General features: G+C 40.7%; 2 protein-coding genes across 2 annotated transcripts; one reads left to right on the top strand and one right to left on the bottom strand.

Moving 5' to 3' along the window:
- Positions 1–4,307: 4,307 nt before the first annotated feature.
- Positions 4,308–4,793, bottom strand: LOC138883696 (uncharacterized). Its single transcript, XM_070164398.1, has one exon. It carries the CDS (start codon positions 4,791–4,793, stop codon positions 4,308–4,310), a length of 486 nt encoding a protein of 161 aa, XP_070020499.1.
- Positions 4,794–12,005: 7,212 nt separating this feature from the next.
- LOC104221933 (uncharacterized) lies at positions 12,006–15,108 on the top strand. Its single transcript, XM_009773092.2, has 3 exons — positions 12,006–12,294; positions 12,417–12,479; positions 14,853–15,108. Exons 1-3 carry the CDS (start codon positions 12,101–12,103, stop codon positions 14,956–14,958), a joined length of 363 nt encoding a protein of 120 aa, XP_009771394.1. The 5' UTR covers positions 12,006–12,100; the 3' UTR covers positions 14,959–15,108.
- The last annotated feature ends 2,294 nt before the right edge of the window (positions 15,109–17,402 follow it).

Genomic DNA, 17,402 nt, shown 5'->3' with positions numbered 1-17,402 from the left:
TGCTACAAACGTTGAAGGATGCAGATCTGTCGTTGGGTATATCTGGTATGGCCTAACGAGTAAGCTCATTTTCCCATGTTAAGTTAGTTCATTTCGTATGTGTAGTTTACTTCCGCTGACCTATCTTCTTTTGCGTGTCAGACCCTTATTATGGAGATTGAGCGTGATCGGCGGGAAGAGCGAAGAACGGCTCTCTTCAAGAAGATGGTATCCAAGTACAAAGAGTACCGTTCTAAGCACCGAACGCTAGTCAACTTACTTAGCGAGGACGACCAGTTTCAAACACTACGTGATGGGCTCAAGTAGAAGGATAAGGAGCTGAGGGAGAAGGACGAGGAGCTTATGAGGGTCATCGATAGATGCAACGTGCTTGAGGGGGCATTGTATCACGACCCAAACTGAAGGGCCGCGACGTGTGCTCGAGCCCTACCTGTCGAACACCCCTAAGCATGCGTCTAATCTATAAACTTGATTAATATCTGCTGAATTACGAGAATAACATACATGAAGGAAATCTATCCAAAAGACATATATACGTATACGTACGAATTATAGTGGGCGAGCCGACAAGGCCGCGATAGGCAACTATATACCCAAACTGGAAGCCCACAAGGCCACATACTATCCAACTGTACATAACTGTCTACAGACCTCTAATAGAAATATAACTGTACAAAGGTGGGACTGAGCCACATCATACCCATATATATACAAACATATCGTACCAAAATCAAAATCAGCTCCGGATCAAGTGGAGCACGCCAACTCTCGCTGATCAAGGATCCTAAGAATGAGGACCGTCAGCTTGCCTACCTGCACCTGCGGGCATGAAACGCAGGCCCTGTGAAATACGGAATCTGTATGAAAAATGTACTGAGTATGTAAGGCATGAAAATCATTATGTAAAAGACATAGATGAGACATGGAATAAAGAAATCCATCTGTAAATCTGAATAACTTTGTAAATTCTGAAACATTTATAATATCATGCACGTGCATATAAATGTCATGTCATGCATGGGTATAGGTGTACATAATATCATCAAGCCTCTGAGGGCATCCCATCATATCGTCTCGGCCACTGTGGGCAACATCATCAACATATACCAACTGATCAGGTGGTGGTGCGTATATAACACCGTAACCTTTTTTCCATATCCCATATATATAAATATATACATATAAATACGTGTATATAACGCCGTCTGGTCATGAGTCAATGTATATACATAAATGAATAAAATGCATGAAAATATGTTAAAAATCTCAATATTCTTTTCGAATAAGATTTATCAACTGCATATTATTTTGAGACCCATGAACAGAAGATATAATAATATGTCACATGGAGAATCAAGAACATAGAGACCCCTAATATTTCTATGAATAGAGTCGTTTATAAAAATTGTGCATTTGCTTGTTTCTTCTATATAACTTGGACCATGCCAAAAAGAAAGAAGGGATGACCTTAACATAGCTAAAGTAGGAAAAACTCCGTATAATATTTTCGGAGAAGATTGCACAATATTCCTTTAGAACCGCAAAATTTTATGTTGCTACGATTCTAACAATTCCCGTTGCTGCAGGAATATCGTTGGAGCTTTTGTGGTTTGAATAGCTTCTGTTCTTGAAGTTTTTGGACTAGGAAGATAATATATGTGTTTCTTGCTTAAATGAGATGGGACAGAACGTTTTTGTTCTTTGCTCAAATGGAATGGAACAAGTCTCTTAATAAGTTTTTACTTATTAATTTAAATGAATCTTAGGTAGCCACCTAGGATTGTATGACTAAGAGTCATTCTTAGTCTTGTAGATTTGTGCCATGTTTTTTTTTGGGTGGGTAATTTATTAATAATTATCCACTAAATTTATTAATTAACTAGGTAATATTCCGTTATCCGGTAACTAACCAATTACCCGCATAATTAAGAATTATCTCAAATTACCTAAAAGTACTATTCATTTTTAGTATACTTTATACATCATAATATCACAGTCATATGGTACCTTGGATGGTACTAGTCCATAAATATCGGGTATTATCGCTCGACCCGTATTTTATCCTAAATTGGCAACCTTCAACGAAACTTAATTTTTTTAATTTGTATACTCTTTATCCTTCATGACACTTACTTATCGCTTGTCATAAATAGCATAAATACGTTAACCTCAAGATAATCTCATCCCTGAGTCTACGTCAATTAACTGAAGACAAAAAATTTAACGTACGAAAACGTGAGATGTAATACACTGAGGGTTAAGGAGGATGAGCTCGAGGTGAGCAAGGGAGTGGTGGCCGAGAATACTGACCTTCAAACGCAAGTGGCGTCTTTAAGGGTCGAGCTTGAGCAAAGCGAAACAAGGGACGTCAACTTGAGGGGTGAGTTGAGCACCAGGGTCGAAGAGTTGGGCTGAGCTGAGAAAGCCATAATGACCGTTGTAGTGGAGGCGGCAACCGTAGGGGGCACCCTCCGTGTTTGCAGGTCTAAGCGAGCTACTGAGACGGAAACTTCGGCGCTCAAGGAGACAAGGTTTGAGGAGCGGATCGGGGGTTTGGAGGCGGAGCTGTCTGAGCTGAATGAGCAGGTTGCTGCCCTAAGAGCCGAGAAGGCGCAACAGCTGGCTCAGCCATCTACTTCTCATACTTTTGTCGATCCTGGTGTGTCACGGGAGTTGTATGAAATGTGGGTTCATGCTGAGGCCCAACTTGACATATATAGGTCTTTAAAGACGGCTGGAAAGATTTTCGAGGCAGAATTTGAGGATGTTCGTGTCAAGGCACGTGCAGCTTGTGACACCTGTGGTTATAATCCTGGTACGCCCTGCGGGGACGATGATGAAGTCGCCTTAGATGGGCTTTCCTCGACCCTTGGTACGACGATGAGTATGCCAGTGACATCGGTGATGGGGGGGACGATGCAGTGTGAAGTCTTTGTACTTGGTTTCTGTTTTTTGTGTTTTGTGGTTTTTTTTGTGGGGCCGTCTTTCAAGCTTTTATAAAATGTATTGGAATGGAATGATTGAAATGGAACAGTTATATTTTGCTATGAATTTTCGGCTCTTTGTTTTTGTGAGTGTCTTCTTTATTGAGAAAATCCCTAACTTCTGGTCGGTCAAATGTAAGCTGATTCGAACGAGGTCGAATGTGGATTGATTCGAACGAGGTCGAATGTAAGTTAATTCGAGCGAGGTCGAATGGAGATTGATTCGAACGAGGTCGAATGTAAGTTAATTCGAGCAAGGTCAAATATAGATTGATTCGAACGAGGTTGAATGTATGTTAATTCGAGCGAGGTCGAATGTAGGCTTAGAAAATAATTCGGGTAAGATCGAATGTACATTTCCTTTGTTAATTAGAACGAGGTCAAATGTAAGTTAATTCGAGCGAGGTCGAATGTACATTTCCATTGTTAATTCGAATCGAATGTAAGTTAATTCGAGCGAGGTCGAATGTAGGTTTAGAAAATAATTCAAGTGAGATCGAATGTACATTTCCTTTGTTAATTCGAACGAGGTCGAATGTAAGTTAATTCGAGCGAGGTTGAATGTAGACTTAGAAAATAATTCGAGTGAGATTGAATGTACATTTCCTTTGTTAATTCGAACGAGGTCGAATGTAAGTTAATTCGAGGGAGGTCGAATGTAGACTTAGAAAATAATTCGAGTGAGATCGAATGTACATTTCCTTTGTTAATTCGAACAAGGTCGAACGTAAGTTAATTCGAGCGAGGTCGAATGTAGACTTAGAAAATAATTTGAGTGAGATCGAATGTACATTTTCTTTGTTAACTCGAACGAGGTCGAATGTAAGTTAATTCGAGCGAGGTCGAATGTATACTTAGAAAATAATTCGAGTGAGATCGAATGTACATTTCCTTTGTTAATTCGAACGAGGTCGAATGTAAGTTAATTCGAGCGAGGTCGAATGTTAACTTAGAAAATAATTTGAGTGAGATCGAATGTACATTTCCTTTGTTTTGGCGTGATGTGTAAATTTGGTGGAGTTGTGTAAGAATGTCATATATTGCTTTGTTTATTCATTGGAGAATATTACATATTTCTGTTCGGTCCGTACATACACTCGAGGAGTCCCAGTCTATCTAGTCCCTTCATTGCTCGGCCTAGAGAAGTAGTCGATAGGCAGGGCGATAAACTTAATGCCTAAACTTCGAGACGCCCTCTTCATCACCTCATTAAAAACCTCCCCGAAAAAACCCAATTGGGATAAAAACTCGGGTGAGGTAAAAAGAGTACGACTTGGGTGACGTCCGTCTTCAGAAGTTGAAGTATTTGAGGCGGGCGAATTTTCAATTGTTTGGTAGTAGTTTTCCCTCCATTGTTTCTAGTTGGAATGACCCTTTGTTTGCTGTTGCCGTGATTTTGTATGGTCCGTACCAATTGGTTCCCAGTTTGCCTTCCCGTGGGTCTTTGCTCGCTTGTATTTTGGCTTTGAGTACATAGTCTTGTACTTTGAGTGGTCTGACTTTGGCTTTTTTGTTGTAGTATCGTTCTGCTTGCTGTTTTTGAGCTATCATTCTTACGTAGGCCATGTCTCTTCGCTCATTTGTTTCATCGAGGTCTTGCTTTCTGCTTTCATCGTTACTTGGTCTGCTCTCTTTGGAGTATCTCAAACTTGGTTCCCCGACTTCGACTGGTATTACTGCATCAGTCCCATAGACTAGTGAATATGGCGTTTCTCCTGTGCTTGTTTTTGGTATGGTGTGGTATGCCCATAGCACCTCCGGTAGCAGTTCCGGCCACAGTCCCTTGGCGTCATCAAGCTTCTTCTTCATGATGTTCAGTATTATTTTATTGGAGGACTCCGCCCGACCGTTGCCTGCGGGATGATATGGTGTGGAGAGTATTCGCTTGATATGCCATTTATCGAAGAATTCGGTGGTTTTTTTCCCGGTGAAATGGGTTCCGTTGTCATAACTGATTTCTTTGGGGATATCTAAGCAGCATATGATGTTTCTCCATATGAATGTGATAACTTCTTGTTCGCGTATTTGGGCGAATGCACCTGCTTCTACCCACTTGGAAAAATAGTCAGTTAAAACCAAAAGAAATCGTACATTACCTCGTCTTGCTGGAAGGGGTCCGACGATGTCCATCCCCCATTTGTTGAACGACCAAGGCGATGTGACTGAGTGGAGGTGCTCGTCCGCCTGGTGGATCATTGGAGTGTATTTTTGGCATTGTTCGCACTTTCTAACGAATTGGCGGCTTCCTTTTTCATGGTGGTCCAGTAATAGCCTGCCTGTATGAGGCATATAACGAGGGCTCTATTACCGGTATGGGCTCCACAGTGGCCTTCATGTACTTCTTCGAGTACGCGCCTAGTTTGGTTTGGTTCTAGGCATTTCGCCAAGGGACCGCCAAACGTTCTTTTGTACAAGTCATGGTTGATGATGTTGTATATGTCCGCTTGCATTCGAAGCTTCTTGGCTTATTTTTTGTCAGGTGGGAGCACTCCGTCCTGCAAATATGACATAATACGGTTGCGCCAGTCCCAAGTCCAGTTTATAGTACATACCTCAATTTGATCTATTGACGAACGGAGGAGGGGGTCCATGTTTTCTTTTTCGCTTATGTTCTTGGTGGCCGCTGCTAATTTGGCGAGGCCGTCTACTTTGATGTTTTGTGCTCAAGGTATCTGGTCGAGTTGGCACTCGTTGAACTCGGGCAATAACTTATGAATTTTTGCCTGACATTTTTGTAGCCTCTGTTCTTTGATTTGGAAAGTCCCTATGACTTGATTGATGACAAGTTATGAGTCACATCGGAGGATGACTCATCGTGCTCCATACTTGAGAGCTAGTTTCAGTCCTACAATCATGGCCTCATACTCAGCCTTATTGTTAGTCATGTTGGGACACTGTATGGACTGGCAGATGACTTCGCATGTTGGGACCTCGAGCACGAGTCCCAGTCCAGATCCTGACGCGTTGGAGGCACCATCAGTGTACAAGACCCATAGGTCGATTAACTTGGGGGAGGTACGGTAGGCTTCCTACTCAGCCTCAGGCATTATTTTGGCGCTGAAGTCGGCGAGTACTTGCGACTTTCTCGATGTTTGCGGCTGATATGTTATATCGTGCTCGCTTAATTCGGTGGCCCACTTGGCCAATATACCCGACAACTCGGGTTTATGTAGGATGCTTCTTAGGTCGTGACCACCGAGATAGGGTGGCATTAAAAATAGGGTCTAAACTTTCGTGATGCTACGACTAATGCCAAAGCTAGTTTTTTGAGGTAGGGATACCTCGTTTCAGCATCGACCAGGGTTTTGCTAATGTAATAGATTGGAGATTGCGTACCTTTGTTTTCACGGACCAAGACTGCACTTACTGCAATATCGGATACAACCAGGTAGATTAAGAGACGTTCGCCAGGTTCTACCTTGGCGAGTAATGAGGGCGAGGACAAGTATGACTTTAATTCTCTTAGGGCATTGATGCATTCAGAATTCCACTGGAGTCCGTTGTCCTTTTTGAGTACGTTGAAGAATTTGTGGCATCTATCTGAGGATCGTGAGATGAATCTTGACAGGGCGGCTATACGCCCGGTCAGCTTCTGCACCTATTTCTTGCTAGTCAAAATTTTAGGTATTCCCTCTATAGCCTTGATTTGGTCGGGATTGACCTCGATGCCTATCTGCGACACCAAAAAATCGAGGAACTTTCTCGAGGTCACGCTGAAAGCACACTTTTCGGGGTTTAGCTTCATGCCGTATCGTCTAAGTATGTCGAAGGCTTCCCTCAGGTGGTCGATGTGGTCCTCTTTTCTTTTTGATTTGACCAACATGTCATCTATATAGACTTCCATTGTTTTGTCGAGTTGCTCTTTGAACATCTTGGTGACCAGCCTCTGATAGGTCGCCTCTGCATTTTTCAACCCGAACGACATGACTCTGTAGCATTACATCCCTTGGTGGATGATGAAGGTGGTCTTTTCCTAGTCCTCCTCCTCCATGAGGATTTGGTTGTAGCCAGAGTAGGCGTCCAAGAAGCTTAATAACTCGTGCCCCATTGTTGCGTCGATGAGCTGATCGATGTGAGGCAATGGGAAAAAGTCTTTCGGGCAGGCTTTGTTTAGGTCCGTGAAGTCTACACACATATGCCTTTCCCGTTTTTCTTTTTCACCATGACCATGTTGGCGACCCATTGGGGGTACTTTGACTCTCGAATGGAACTGTTGGCGAGCAATTTTTCTACCTCTTTGCGGACGGCCTCGTTGATTGCAGCATTGAATTTCTTCTGATTTGTCATACTGGCGGGTAGAGTGGATCAACATTCAGCTTGTGTGTTGCAATGTCTTTCGGGATACCTGACATATCTGCATGGGAGAAAGCAAACAGATCGGCATTGTCAGTTAAAAATTTATGGAATTTACTTGGTTCTGTGAGTTTGTGGCCGATGTAGGCTTTTTTGTTGTAGTCATTTTTGTCCAGCTGAACGGGATCAAGGTCTTCCACTATTGACCCTATGGCTTCCATGACTCAGACTCGGTCCCCGACTTCAGTCTTAACTATAGAGTGTATGTCAGTTTTGGGCGATGCGGTAGCATTCATGAGCTGTGCGCTATTTACCACGGATGTTGAATATTTCCCATGGGGTAGGGAACTTGATGAGCTGATATAAACTGGATGGGATGACCCTCATGGCGTGTATCCAGGGTCACCCTATAATGGCGTTGTAGGCTGTGTCTTGGTTCAAGACATGGAATGTTGTTTCCAAGATGACGCCCCCGGCCAGAACAGGCAATGTTATCTCTCCGGAGGTTCGTTCAACTGCATTGTTAAAACCTGTTAGTGTTATGCAACATGGTACTATCTTATCCTCGAGTCTCATTTGTGTGAGAACTCTAGGGTAGATAATACACGTACCGCCCCCATTGTCTACCATGATTTTTTTTACAGGTATCTGAAATTCGAAAGTAATGACAAGAGCGTCGAAATGAGGAAAGGTCAAACCATGGGTATTTGACTTATTGAAGATGATACTATCTTTGAGGTCATCATATCGTTCATGGGTGATCGACCGCTTCAATTTGTGTGTGGTGGTAAACTTCACATGGTTGATTGTTGCTTCGTCACCTCCGCCGATGATCATTTGGATGGTGCGGGCAGGGGAGGGTGGCTTTGGGGGGCCATTGTTCTCGTCCACGGGCGAAATTAGCTCTCCCTCGATCACTCATCAGCTCCTTTAAATGTCCTTGGTGGAGCATGTTCACTACTTCTTGTCGTAGGGCTATGCAATCCTCGGTCTTGTGGCCCCATTCCTGATGGAACTCGCAAAGGGCATTCGACTTTCTGGAATTTGGGTCCGACTTCATCTTTTGTGGCCATTTCACCTTGAGACCGAACTTCTCTAGGGCGTAAACTATTTCTGAAGGAGAAACACAAAAATTATGAGCAGATAAAAGTGGAGGCATACCCCTTTCGTTTTAGTGAGTCCCCGTTTATGGCCTGGACGCCCCATCGGCTTGGCGGGGAGGTAGTGGGATGGGTGCTCTGATGTACGGTTGGTGCCTTTACCAATTGAGGCATGGGCCTGCGGGATCTCTTCGGCTGTCATTCTGACGATCTTTCCTTGGTTCCATTTGGACTATCGTTAACCGTTGAGTTGGACCATTGAGGTCGTCTTCGTCTGCTCTTACCTCATCACAGTAAGCGTTGTGGATTTCTTTCCAGGTGGTGGGAGGGTATTTCAAGAGTCTGCTTAATAATATTTTGGTCGCCCTCGACCCGTTCCTGTTTAACCCATTTTGAATAGCCGCTATCGCCATCCCCTCTAATATTTGGCAGGCTTATTCTTACTCTGTTGAATCGGGCGAGGAAGCCCCTGAGTCCTTCGCCAGGCGATTATTTGTTGGCGAATATGTTATTCACTCTGGCTTCTGCTTTCTTGGCCCCGGCATAGGCGGTGACGAACTTGTCAGCCATCTCCTCGAACGTCATTATGGAACATGCCAGTAATTGTGAGTACCATGTTAAGGCTCCCCCTGTTAAGGTTTTGCCAAACTTTTTTAGTAGCACCGATGGTACCTGCTCTTTCGAGAGGTCGTTACCTTTTATCGCCGTGGCGTAATGAATGATATGGTCTTCAGGGTCCGTTGTGCCGTCGTATATTTTCAAATATGGTGGCATTTTAAAGTTTTGGGTATAACATGTGGGGTTGCCTCCTCGTTGTATGGCTGTTCCACGAACCAGCCGACGTCCTGTTTTGGTAGAAGTTTCGGGGCGCCTAGTATCTTATCAACCCTTTCTTGGTGCTCCCTCATTTTGTCGCGGAGTGCTTTCTTCTCATTCTCCATTTCTTCCATTTTCCTCAGAATAGCTATGAGGGCGTCGTTACTTACATCAACAATGGTGTAAGTGTTACCTGTTGGGGTAGGAACATGTTGATCATGGATGGTTGTTGGGGTGTCAACTCGTGCGGTGTTCCTACTTGCCCCTTGAGCGGGTTTGTCTAATATACTATTTAAGGTATTTGTCAGCCACGCCTCCAATAACTTTTTAACTGCGGGCGGCGCTTCCTCCGTCGTGGATGTGGAGGCTCCCTTCTCATGTGAAGTGGTTACACTCCCATGAGGAGGAGGTGAGTCACTTCGCCTGGGTGAGGCGCTCGACGTCACATTCTCCTCGGCTTCCCTGTCCACCTCGTTGATGGTGCCTAGGAGGTTAGTAGTGACACCCATCACTGCTTTCAGTTTTTCTTCTCCTTTTCTTGTCATTGTTAGCTTGTACAGATAAGAAAAAGGAAGCTTTTGTTTTTTTTTTTTTAAGATCTAAAAGAAACTAAACTTTTTAATTAGGAACTCCCCACAGACGGCGCCAAATTATTTGATGAAAAAGTTTTAGGTCCTTTTTGTTAAACCAATTTAATAAATAGATAAAGGGTGAATCCTAGTTAAACGTAATAAATCCTAGATCTGAAGTTCAATAATTTTGATGGTACTGGACCGTCTTCAAGTCAATGATTGCCAAGTTAATGCTCAATGACTATCACTAAATATGAGAATAAAAACATGCAATAAATGTGACAAATGACATTAAATGTAATAAGAAGGAATTTGTCACCCAAATGTTGAATGAGATGGATGATTCCTTCTTCTGACTATAGCATGCGACAACTGACTATGGAAATGAACAAAGTGTTCTTGGATCTTGTGAATAAAAGAGGAATGTTGAGCAATGGAATCAAATAGAGGAGACAAGACAAGCTTTTTATATATTCTTGGTAGTCAACCCTTTACAAGATGCTTTCTCCTAAAGGTCCAGAAGTCCCTTTTTTTGTTCCCCCTCTCTTCCTATTTATAAAGGATATTCCTAGAAAATCCTAAAATAGTACAATTGGGGGAATATTCAATAGAATATTCCTATTCATAATCCTAAGAATATTTTAACCGTTGATGTTGTTTGTTCTCTACTCGACCTTGGCACTGATCTCTCTCTCTGAGCGACTCCTAGCCACTGGGCCGTACTTGGCTTCGACCTCGGCCTCAGCTCGTCTATTTGCATTCGCTAAACTCGATCTAATTTTGGCCCATACATATGTGACTTATATGTAGGGTGTCAAATGGGCAGGTTGGGCCGATTTTGGGCAGGTTAAAATGGATTGAGTTAATAATGACCCGTCCAAAAAAATTTTGGGTTGAGATGGGTTGGGTAATGATGGGCTAAAATTTGGGTCATAGCCCAACCCGCAGAACTATCACAAAACTTTCATTAATATATGTGGTTTTCTTATGAATTATATATTTACTAAATAAGATTTTTTTTTCTTTTGTTATGATTATATATAACATATCAAATAAAAAAAAATTATTTTTAAACATTTTTGGGAAAGTTACTCATAGATTAATTTGGGCTAAAAATTAGCCCAACTTTAAATGAGTTGAGATGTGTTGGATCAAGGTGGATTGAGTTTAATAAATAAACGGGTCAATAACCAGCCCAAACATAGACGGGTTGGACGGGTCATTTGGACTTGAGCCAAATGTGACATCTCTACTTCTATGTCATTTCTTATGGGACCCAGACCTCCATTAAAGGAAGAAGCCCAGTAGTAGTAATAGCCAGTAGTAGAAAATGAATATGACTTAGCTAGCAAGGACCGTTTTTGCCGTTTGGGTCCTTTGGGAATTGGAAAGTAATGGCCTAAAAGGAGGGAAGAGAGAGGCCCCTACCGTGAGGAAAGAAGTTTCGTGCCATTCATATAAACTAGTGGTTGACATCTTTTTAGCAAGAAGAGGAAAGTTACTGAGAAAGAATGAAAGAAAGATCGAGAAACTTCATTGAAGGTGTTTTCTTTATGTGACATAGTTTCAGTTTCGAGAGCCAAACTTTTTTCCGGACATATAATTAATTTCTAAGTTTTTAATTTTTTTTTCATATTTAAAAACTACATAAAAGTACTATAAGTCATAGTAATAATTTAACAATTTAAAATATTTAAAGAGCATAAGAATAAATCGTGGTAAATTTTTTTCTTGTTTAACTCTTAAAAAGCAAAAAATATCACATAAATTGAAACAGAGGGAACATATCATACTTTGCGAACAAATTCTATGTTATCTTTCATAGTATTACTAGTAAGAAATGATTTTGGATATGTACATTTTAATGTTTGTTATGACATAAATGTTCAATTGTTTTGAAGTGTATATGTAAAATGTTACTTTAAAGATATTTTCTATCAAAAGAAAGAAAAAATATTGGAAGTTGGTTTCCGCTAAGAGTTTCAAACTTTAATTCACACCTCTTACATATTATATCCAAATGTAATACTTAAAAAAAAAATAGAAATTTTATCTCAATGCTTTATCACTGGGACTTGATCATAAAAATAGCTTCTAGAGCTAAACACTCATACAAACATCTCATAAAAATGAAAGGGGTCAAATAATAAATATCGGTTCTTAAGGGGGTTAACATTTCATGATTAAGCTACTCTTGCCCCTCGCTGAGAATATAATTAACGTAAACGAGATCCGGATCTAAACGACACCGTATTTTGGAATTTATATATTAAAACATACTCTAGGGTTTCGGCTTCTGAACCGTCAACCGTAAAACCCTCAATTTGCAGTAACAATGGGAGGAAAGTGTCCTCATCGAAGCGTGAAGAAGCGACGGTACTCCCACAAACAATTTCGCCGCTCCAAATTCCTTGTGAAAGGCGACGACGCCGTTTTTGATGAGCTCAAACGGCCGGAAGGGGAACGAAAACCGTTGCCCGTCGACGAAGATCTTCCCGGCATGGGACAATATTACTGTTTCCACTGCGAGTAATTCCAACTTCCTTACAACTCAATTAGTAGATTTTTTAATTCAATTTAACACAATTTTCTTCCTTTGTTTTATGTTTACTTATAAATGTCCTTAATTTTGTCTTGCCTAATTGTATCAGTCGTTATTTTGCAAATGTTACGGTGAGAGACGAACATTTCAAGACCAAAAAGCACAGGAAGCGGTATGATTATATCTTTCAGCTAATTCAGTTTCTTTTTCTTTACGTATAATTGTGTAATATTGGTTCGCATGAGTCAAATTTAAAATTAAGTGAAGATCTGCAGTTCAAGTTTATTGTTAATTCTATTGCCGTGGTAATGGAGCTTAAAGCTGATTCTATGAGTTAACTCTTAGATTGTGTGTCTGTATAGGACTAAGTAGTGTGAGATTTAGAGTGCTCTATTTTTTAGACAATCCTTCTAACATGAAGGATAGCTTTACAAATTATTTCGTGTCAGCAAATAAAATAAAAACCAGTCCCCCATGTAGGGTGGATATTTAAGACGATCTTTCTGAGATGAAGAATCATCTTTACAAAATACTTAATATTAATATTAATCTGGAAAAACTAATCATCCATTCCATCAGTGGATCTGGAAGAGCGATAAGAGCGGGAGTCAAGGTGAGTTCCCGCCATCACGAGTAACCACTAGATCCTCTTGAGTTTCAGCCTCCATGTCCCTTCAGTATTGATTTCTGGAGTTCTGAAGCTGAGTGCTCAGAACCTCAGTGTCTTGTTTCAGCTCTTTAATGTTGAGTTTAGTAAGAGGAACGTTGTTATTAGCCATTTTCTGCTTTCCAAGTATTGTGTACATCGTTATCACAAAAACAAAGCCCTTTTACAGCAAAAATCATCACCTGCCGGTTGATGCTTCATTTACCCTCTGTTAGATACCTATTTCAATGCAAATTAATTAAGTAGTGACTTTTTATCTCTTTTTTGCAGCCACATTTCATCAAAAACTTCAAAAAGAATATGAAAAGACATGCTTTAAATTATTATAGATATTATTTTTGTATAAAGTGTAAATAAGAATAATTAAAAATCCAATAGTTTACCCTGAAGTTCAAATTTCTGAAAATAACATGGAAATTGCTAAATTTGGAACTCCAGGACATTATAATGGACTTCAAACCTGGATAAGGTAATATCCCGCAAATTGTCCTGGTGTTCAACAAAAACTAGACATAAAATTTTAAAAAAGCATATAATTTGCATTAATATATCTAACAAAATGATACTAAGAAGAGCAGAATTTTCATTGCACAAAAATAATTTTACAAAATAACTAATGATAAGGATAACAAATTGATCCTTAGAACAGCTTCCATTTTTATTGCACAAATTTGTTTTTTAAAAGCCAAGAACCCAAAGATCAGTGGGATCATCAAAATGAGAGACGATAATAGGGGACTCAACCAACAGACCAAATTCCCTATGAGCAAGCTTAATACGATGTTGTTCAGCATCTTTGGCCTGAAACAGAGCAACAGTGTTCTTAGACATGGAGGCCATCAAAGGCTAGTTCCTCCCTCATTTTATCGAAAAAGCCTTTCACTACCAACAGGGCTTTTAGACATTTGTTCAAAGTGAAAAACAATAACTATTAATTTGTCTATGTTTCTAATAAAGAACAAAGGCTATTTATAGCCAAAGTTAACACCTACCACCTGCACATTGATTTTTACTCTGCATTAGTAGCATTTTGTCAATGCAAAATAAATAAAAATAGTGTTTGTATTCAATTCGTCTTTATACATATATCATTGATAAAGGTGTATTAATAAAATACATGCCTTCAATTGCAAAAGACAAAAAAAATTCACTTAAAGCCGATGCATGTGATGTGAATTTTACATTTCGTCATTGTATCCAGGAATAGTATTTTGGATTATAAAATTCTATAGTTAGAACCCTGGGATAGATTCTGAAACTTCACACTTCTGCATTCAGGAATCCAAGATAGTATCCTGGAATTTCACACTTCAGGATCTCGTTAGATACTAATACCCATTATTTTTTAGGAGTTTGAACTTGAATGGCAAGACGATATATGTGTATGACTCTGTGGTTCCGGCTATGAAAGTTTTGAAATTCAGGATACTATCTTGGATTTCTGAATGTTGAAGTATGAAATTTCAGCATTTTGTGCTGAATATCACATGTAGTAATAGAGCTTCGAAGACACCTTGAACAATTTTTTTCCTATCATATTTTCTATTTCATCTTAGTCAGCTGAGTGAGTTGGTTTCTTGGATGGTTAAGGATATATCCTGAGGTAAGAAGAGTAATTTTTTGTTGACATCCTGAGATGTAAATATGACATATACGTAGTGCATGGGAGAAAAATTCCTCTCATTTGGCTATAAAAATATAGGATGTTTTTCAGCTAGAAATATGCAACTCACATTTACAAGTTTGAGTTATTAGTTGTTAACTTGCGGTTTTCTTATGATAGTTGATTGTATACTTATTTCTGGTTTTATCATTGTGATTGATCATCTGTACAATAGGTAGAAACCTTGTGTACCTGACTAGTTCTTGTTCATGTAGTGTAAAGCTAATGATGGGCCCTGCACCACACACCCAACTGGATGCTGATTTGGCAGCTGGAATGGGCATGCCAGATAATGGTCCGAAGCTAATGTCAATGAGTTGAACTTCCTCTTTTCGGTTTCTGTCTATGTAGCTCCTTTGATACTGATTTACTTATATGAGTTCTGTAAATGTCTTGACAGTTTCTGTAAGGAACTAGCAATATTGCTAAATTTTGTTTATGACTGCCTTGTTTGGCTGTTCTTCATGTGTCCATGATTCCCAGCTCTGCTAGTAGTGTCCGAAATTTTTGTTTCTTTTGCGTCAACAAAGGGTTCCTTAAAAGCCATCTTACTGTTTAGTTTCTTCCTCCCTCAATAATTTTGGGTCGACAGAAAAGGTGCTTATTTCGTCAAAGGGAAGAAGTTCTCTGAAAAAAGGTCGTATTTCATTCCGCTAATGAAAGTGTCGATATTGGTTCTCTCAGTTATCTTTGAATGCAATCACATAATATTGCTTCATTTCTAGTTTGTGATATTGCCCTTTTTGTTCTGTTTGAAGGACATTGATACCCTTTTATATTGGAAACTCTATAATCTTAACATTGCGATATGTTAAGATTAGTGACATCAGTGATATGTTATTAAATATAGAATGGATTGAGTGTTTTAATTAGTTGCACTAGATTCCTAATCATTTAATCATTCAACTTTAACCATTTCATAGAATTTTAAGTACAACAAGTGGTGTCCTGAAAGTGTAGTCTTAAATCTATACAAAGCATAAAAATTTCACCAAAATAAACTATCTAAAATTTTACAAAATATGATTTTAACTAATTTCACGATATGCAAATTATGAATAAATTTTATCCAAGTATGAATAAATTATGACCACATATCGCTCAGGAGTTGGAAGGGAGGTTATCAGCTATGGGAGCCTGGAGGAGTAGCGGGGACGCGAGCGATATGTGGTCGACGATGGCTGATTGTATAAGGGAGGCAGCGAGAGGTGTTGGAAGTCTCGAGAGGTCACTCTGGCGGGTACAAAGGCGACCGGTGGAGGAATGAAGTGGTCCAAGATAAAGTGGAAGCGAAGAAGGCGGCATACCTGAAGTTAGTATGGAGCACATGCGAGGAAGAGAGGAGAGCGAACAGAGAGACGTATAAGGTAGCTAGGAAGGAGGCGAAGCAGACGGTCACGGAGGCTAAGACTGCGGCTTTTGATCGTCTGTACGAGGAACTAGGGGCCAAAGGCGGGGAGAAGAAATTATTCTAACTTGCCAAGGCGAGAGAGAGGAAGGCTCGGGATCTGGACTAAGTGAGATGCACAAAGACAAGGACGGAAGAGTATTGATGGGAGAGGCCCAGATTAAGCGGAGATGACAGACTTACTTTCATAAACTTTTGAATGAAGACGGGGATCGGGATATTGTGCTAGGTGAGTTAGGGCATTCTGAGAGTCACTGTGACTTTGGGTACTGTAGGCGCATCAAGGTTGAAGAGGTCGTGAGGGCTATGCGTAAGATGAGCAGGGGCAGAGCTACCATGCTTGATGAGATTCCGGTAGAATTTTGGAGATGTGTGGATAGAGCAAGTTTGGAGTGGCTGACTGGGCTGTTTAATGTTATTTTCAGGATGAAGAGGATGCCGGATAAGTGGAGGTGGAGTATGGTGGTTCTGTACAAGAACAAAGGTGATATCCAGAGTTGCAACAACTATAGGGGTATCAAATTAGTAAGTCATACCATAAAATTTTTGGAGAGGGTGGTAGAAGCGAGGGTGAGTAGGACGGTGTCTATATCTGACAACCGGTTTAGGTTCATACCGGGTCATTCTACCACAGAAGTTATCCACCTTATTAGGAGGATGGTGGAGCAATACAGGGATAGGAAGAAGGATGTGCACATGGTGTTTATTGATCTGGAGAAAGCATATGACAAGGTTCCTAGAGAGGTTCCTTAGAGATCCCTAGAGGCTAAATGTATGTCGATTGCTTACATTAGGGCGATTAAGTATATGTATGATGGAGAAGACTCGGGTTAGGACAGTGGGAGGCGACTCTGAGCATTTCTCGGTTGTTATGGGGTTACACCAAGGATCTGCGCTCAGCCCATCCTTATTTGCCATGGTGATGAACGCACTGACACGCCATATTCAAGGGGAGGTGTCATGGTGTATGTTATTCGCTGATGACATAGTTTTGATAGACGAGACGTGAGGCGATGTTAACGAGAGGCTGGAGGTTTGGAGACATACCCTTGAGTCTAAGGGTTTTAAGTTGAGCAGGACTAAGACGAAATATCTTGAGTGCAAGTTCAGTGCCGAGCAGAGGGAAGCCGGCATGGATGTGAGGCTTGGGTCGCAGGTCATTCTCAAGAGAGGCAATTTCAAGTACCTTGGGTCTGTTATCTAGGAGGATGATGAGATCGATGAGGATGTCACACACCGTATAGGGGTAGGGGTGGGGTGGATGAAATGGAGGTTAGCATCTGGAGTTCTGTGTGACAAGAAACTGCCACCACTACTCAAAGGTAAGTTTTATAAAGCGATAGACCAGCCATGTTGT

Source organism: Nicotiana sylvestris, chromosome 12 (assembly GCF_000393655.2).
Source record: "Nicotiana sylvestris chromosome 12, ASM39365v2, whole genome shotgun sequence".
Classification (NCBI taxonomy): Eukaryota; Viridiplantae; Streptophyta; class Magnoliopsida; order Solanales; family Solanaceae; genus Nicotiana; species Nicotiana sylvestris.
Note: the sequence above shows the minus strand (reverse complement) of the source record. Positions and strands in the feature narration are given on the sequence as shown.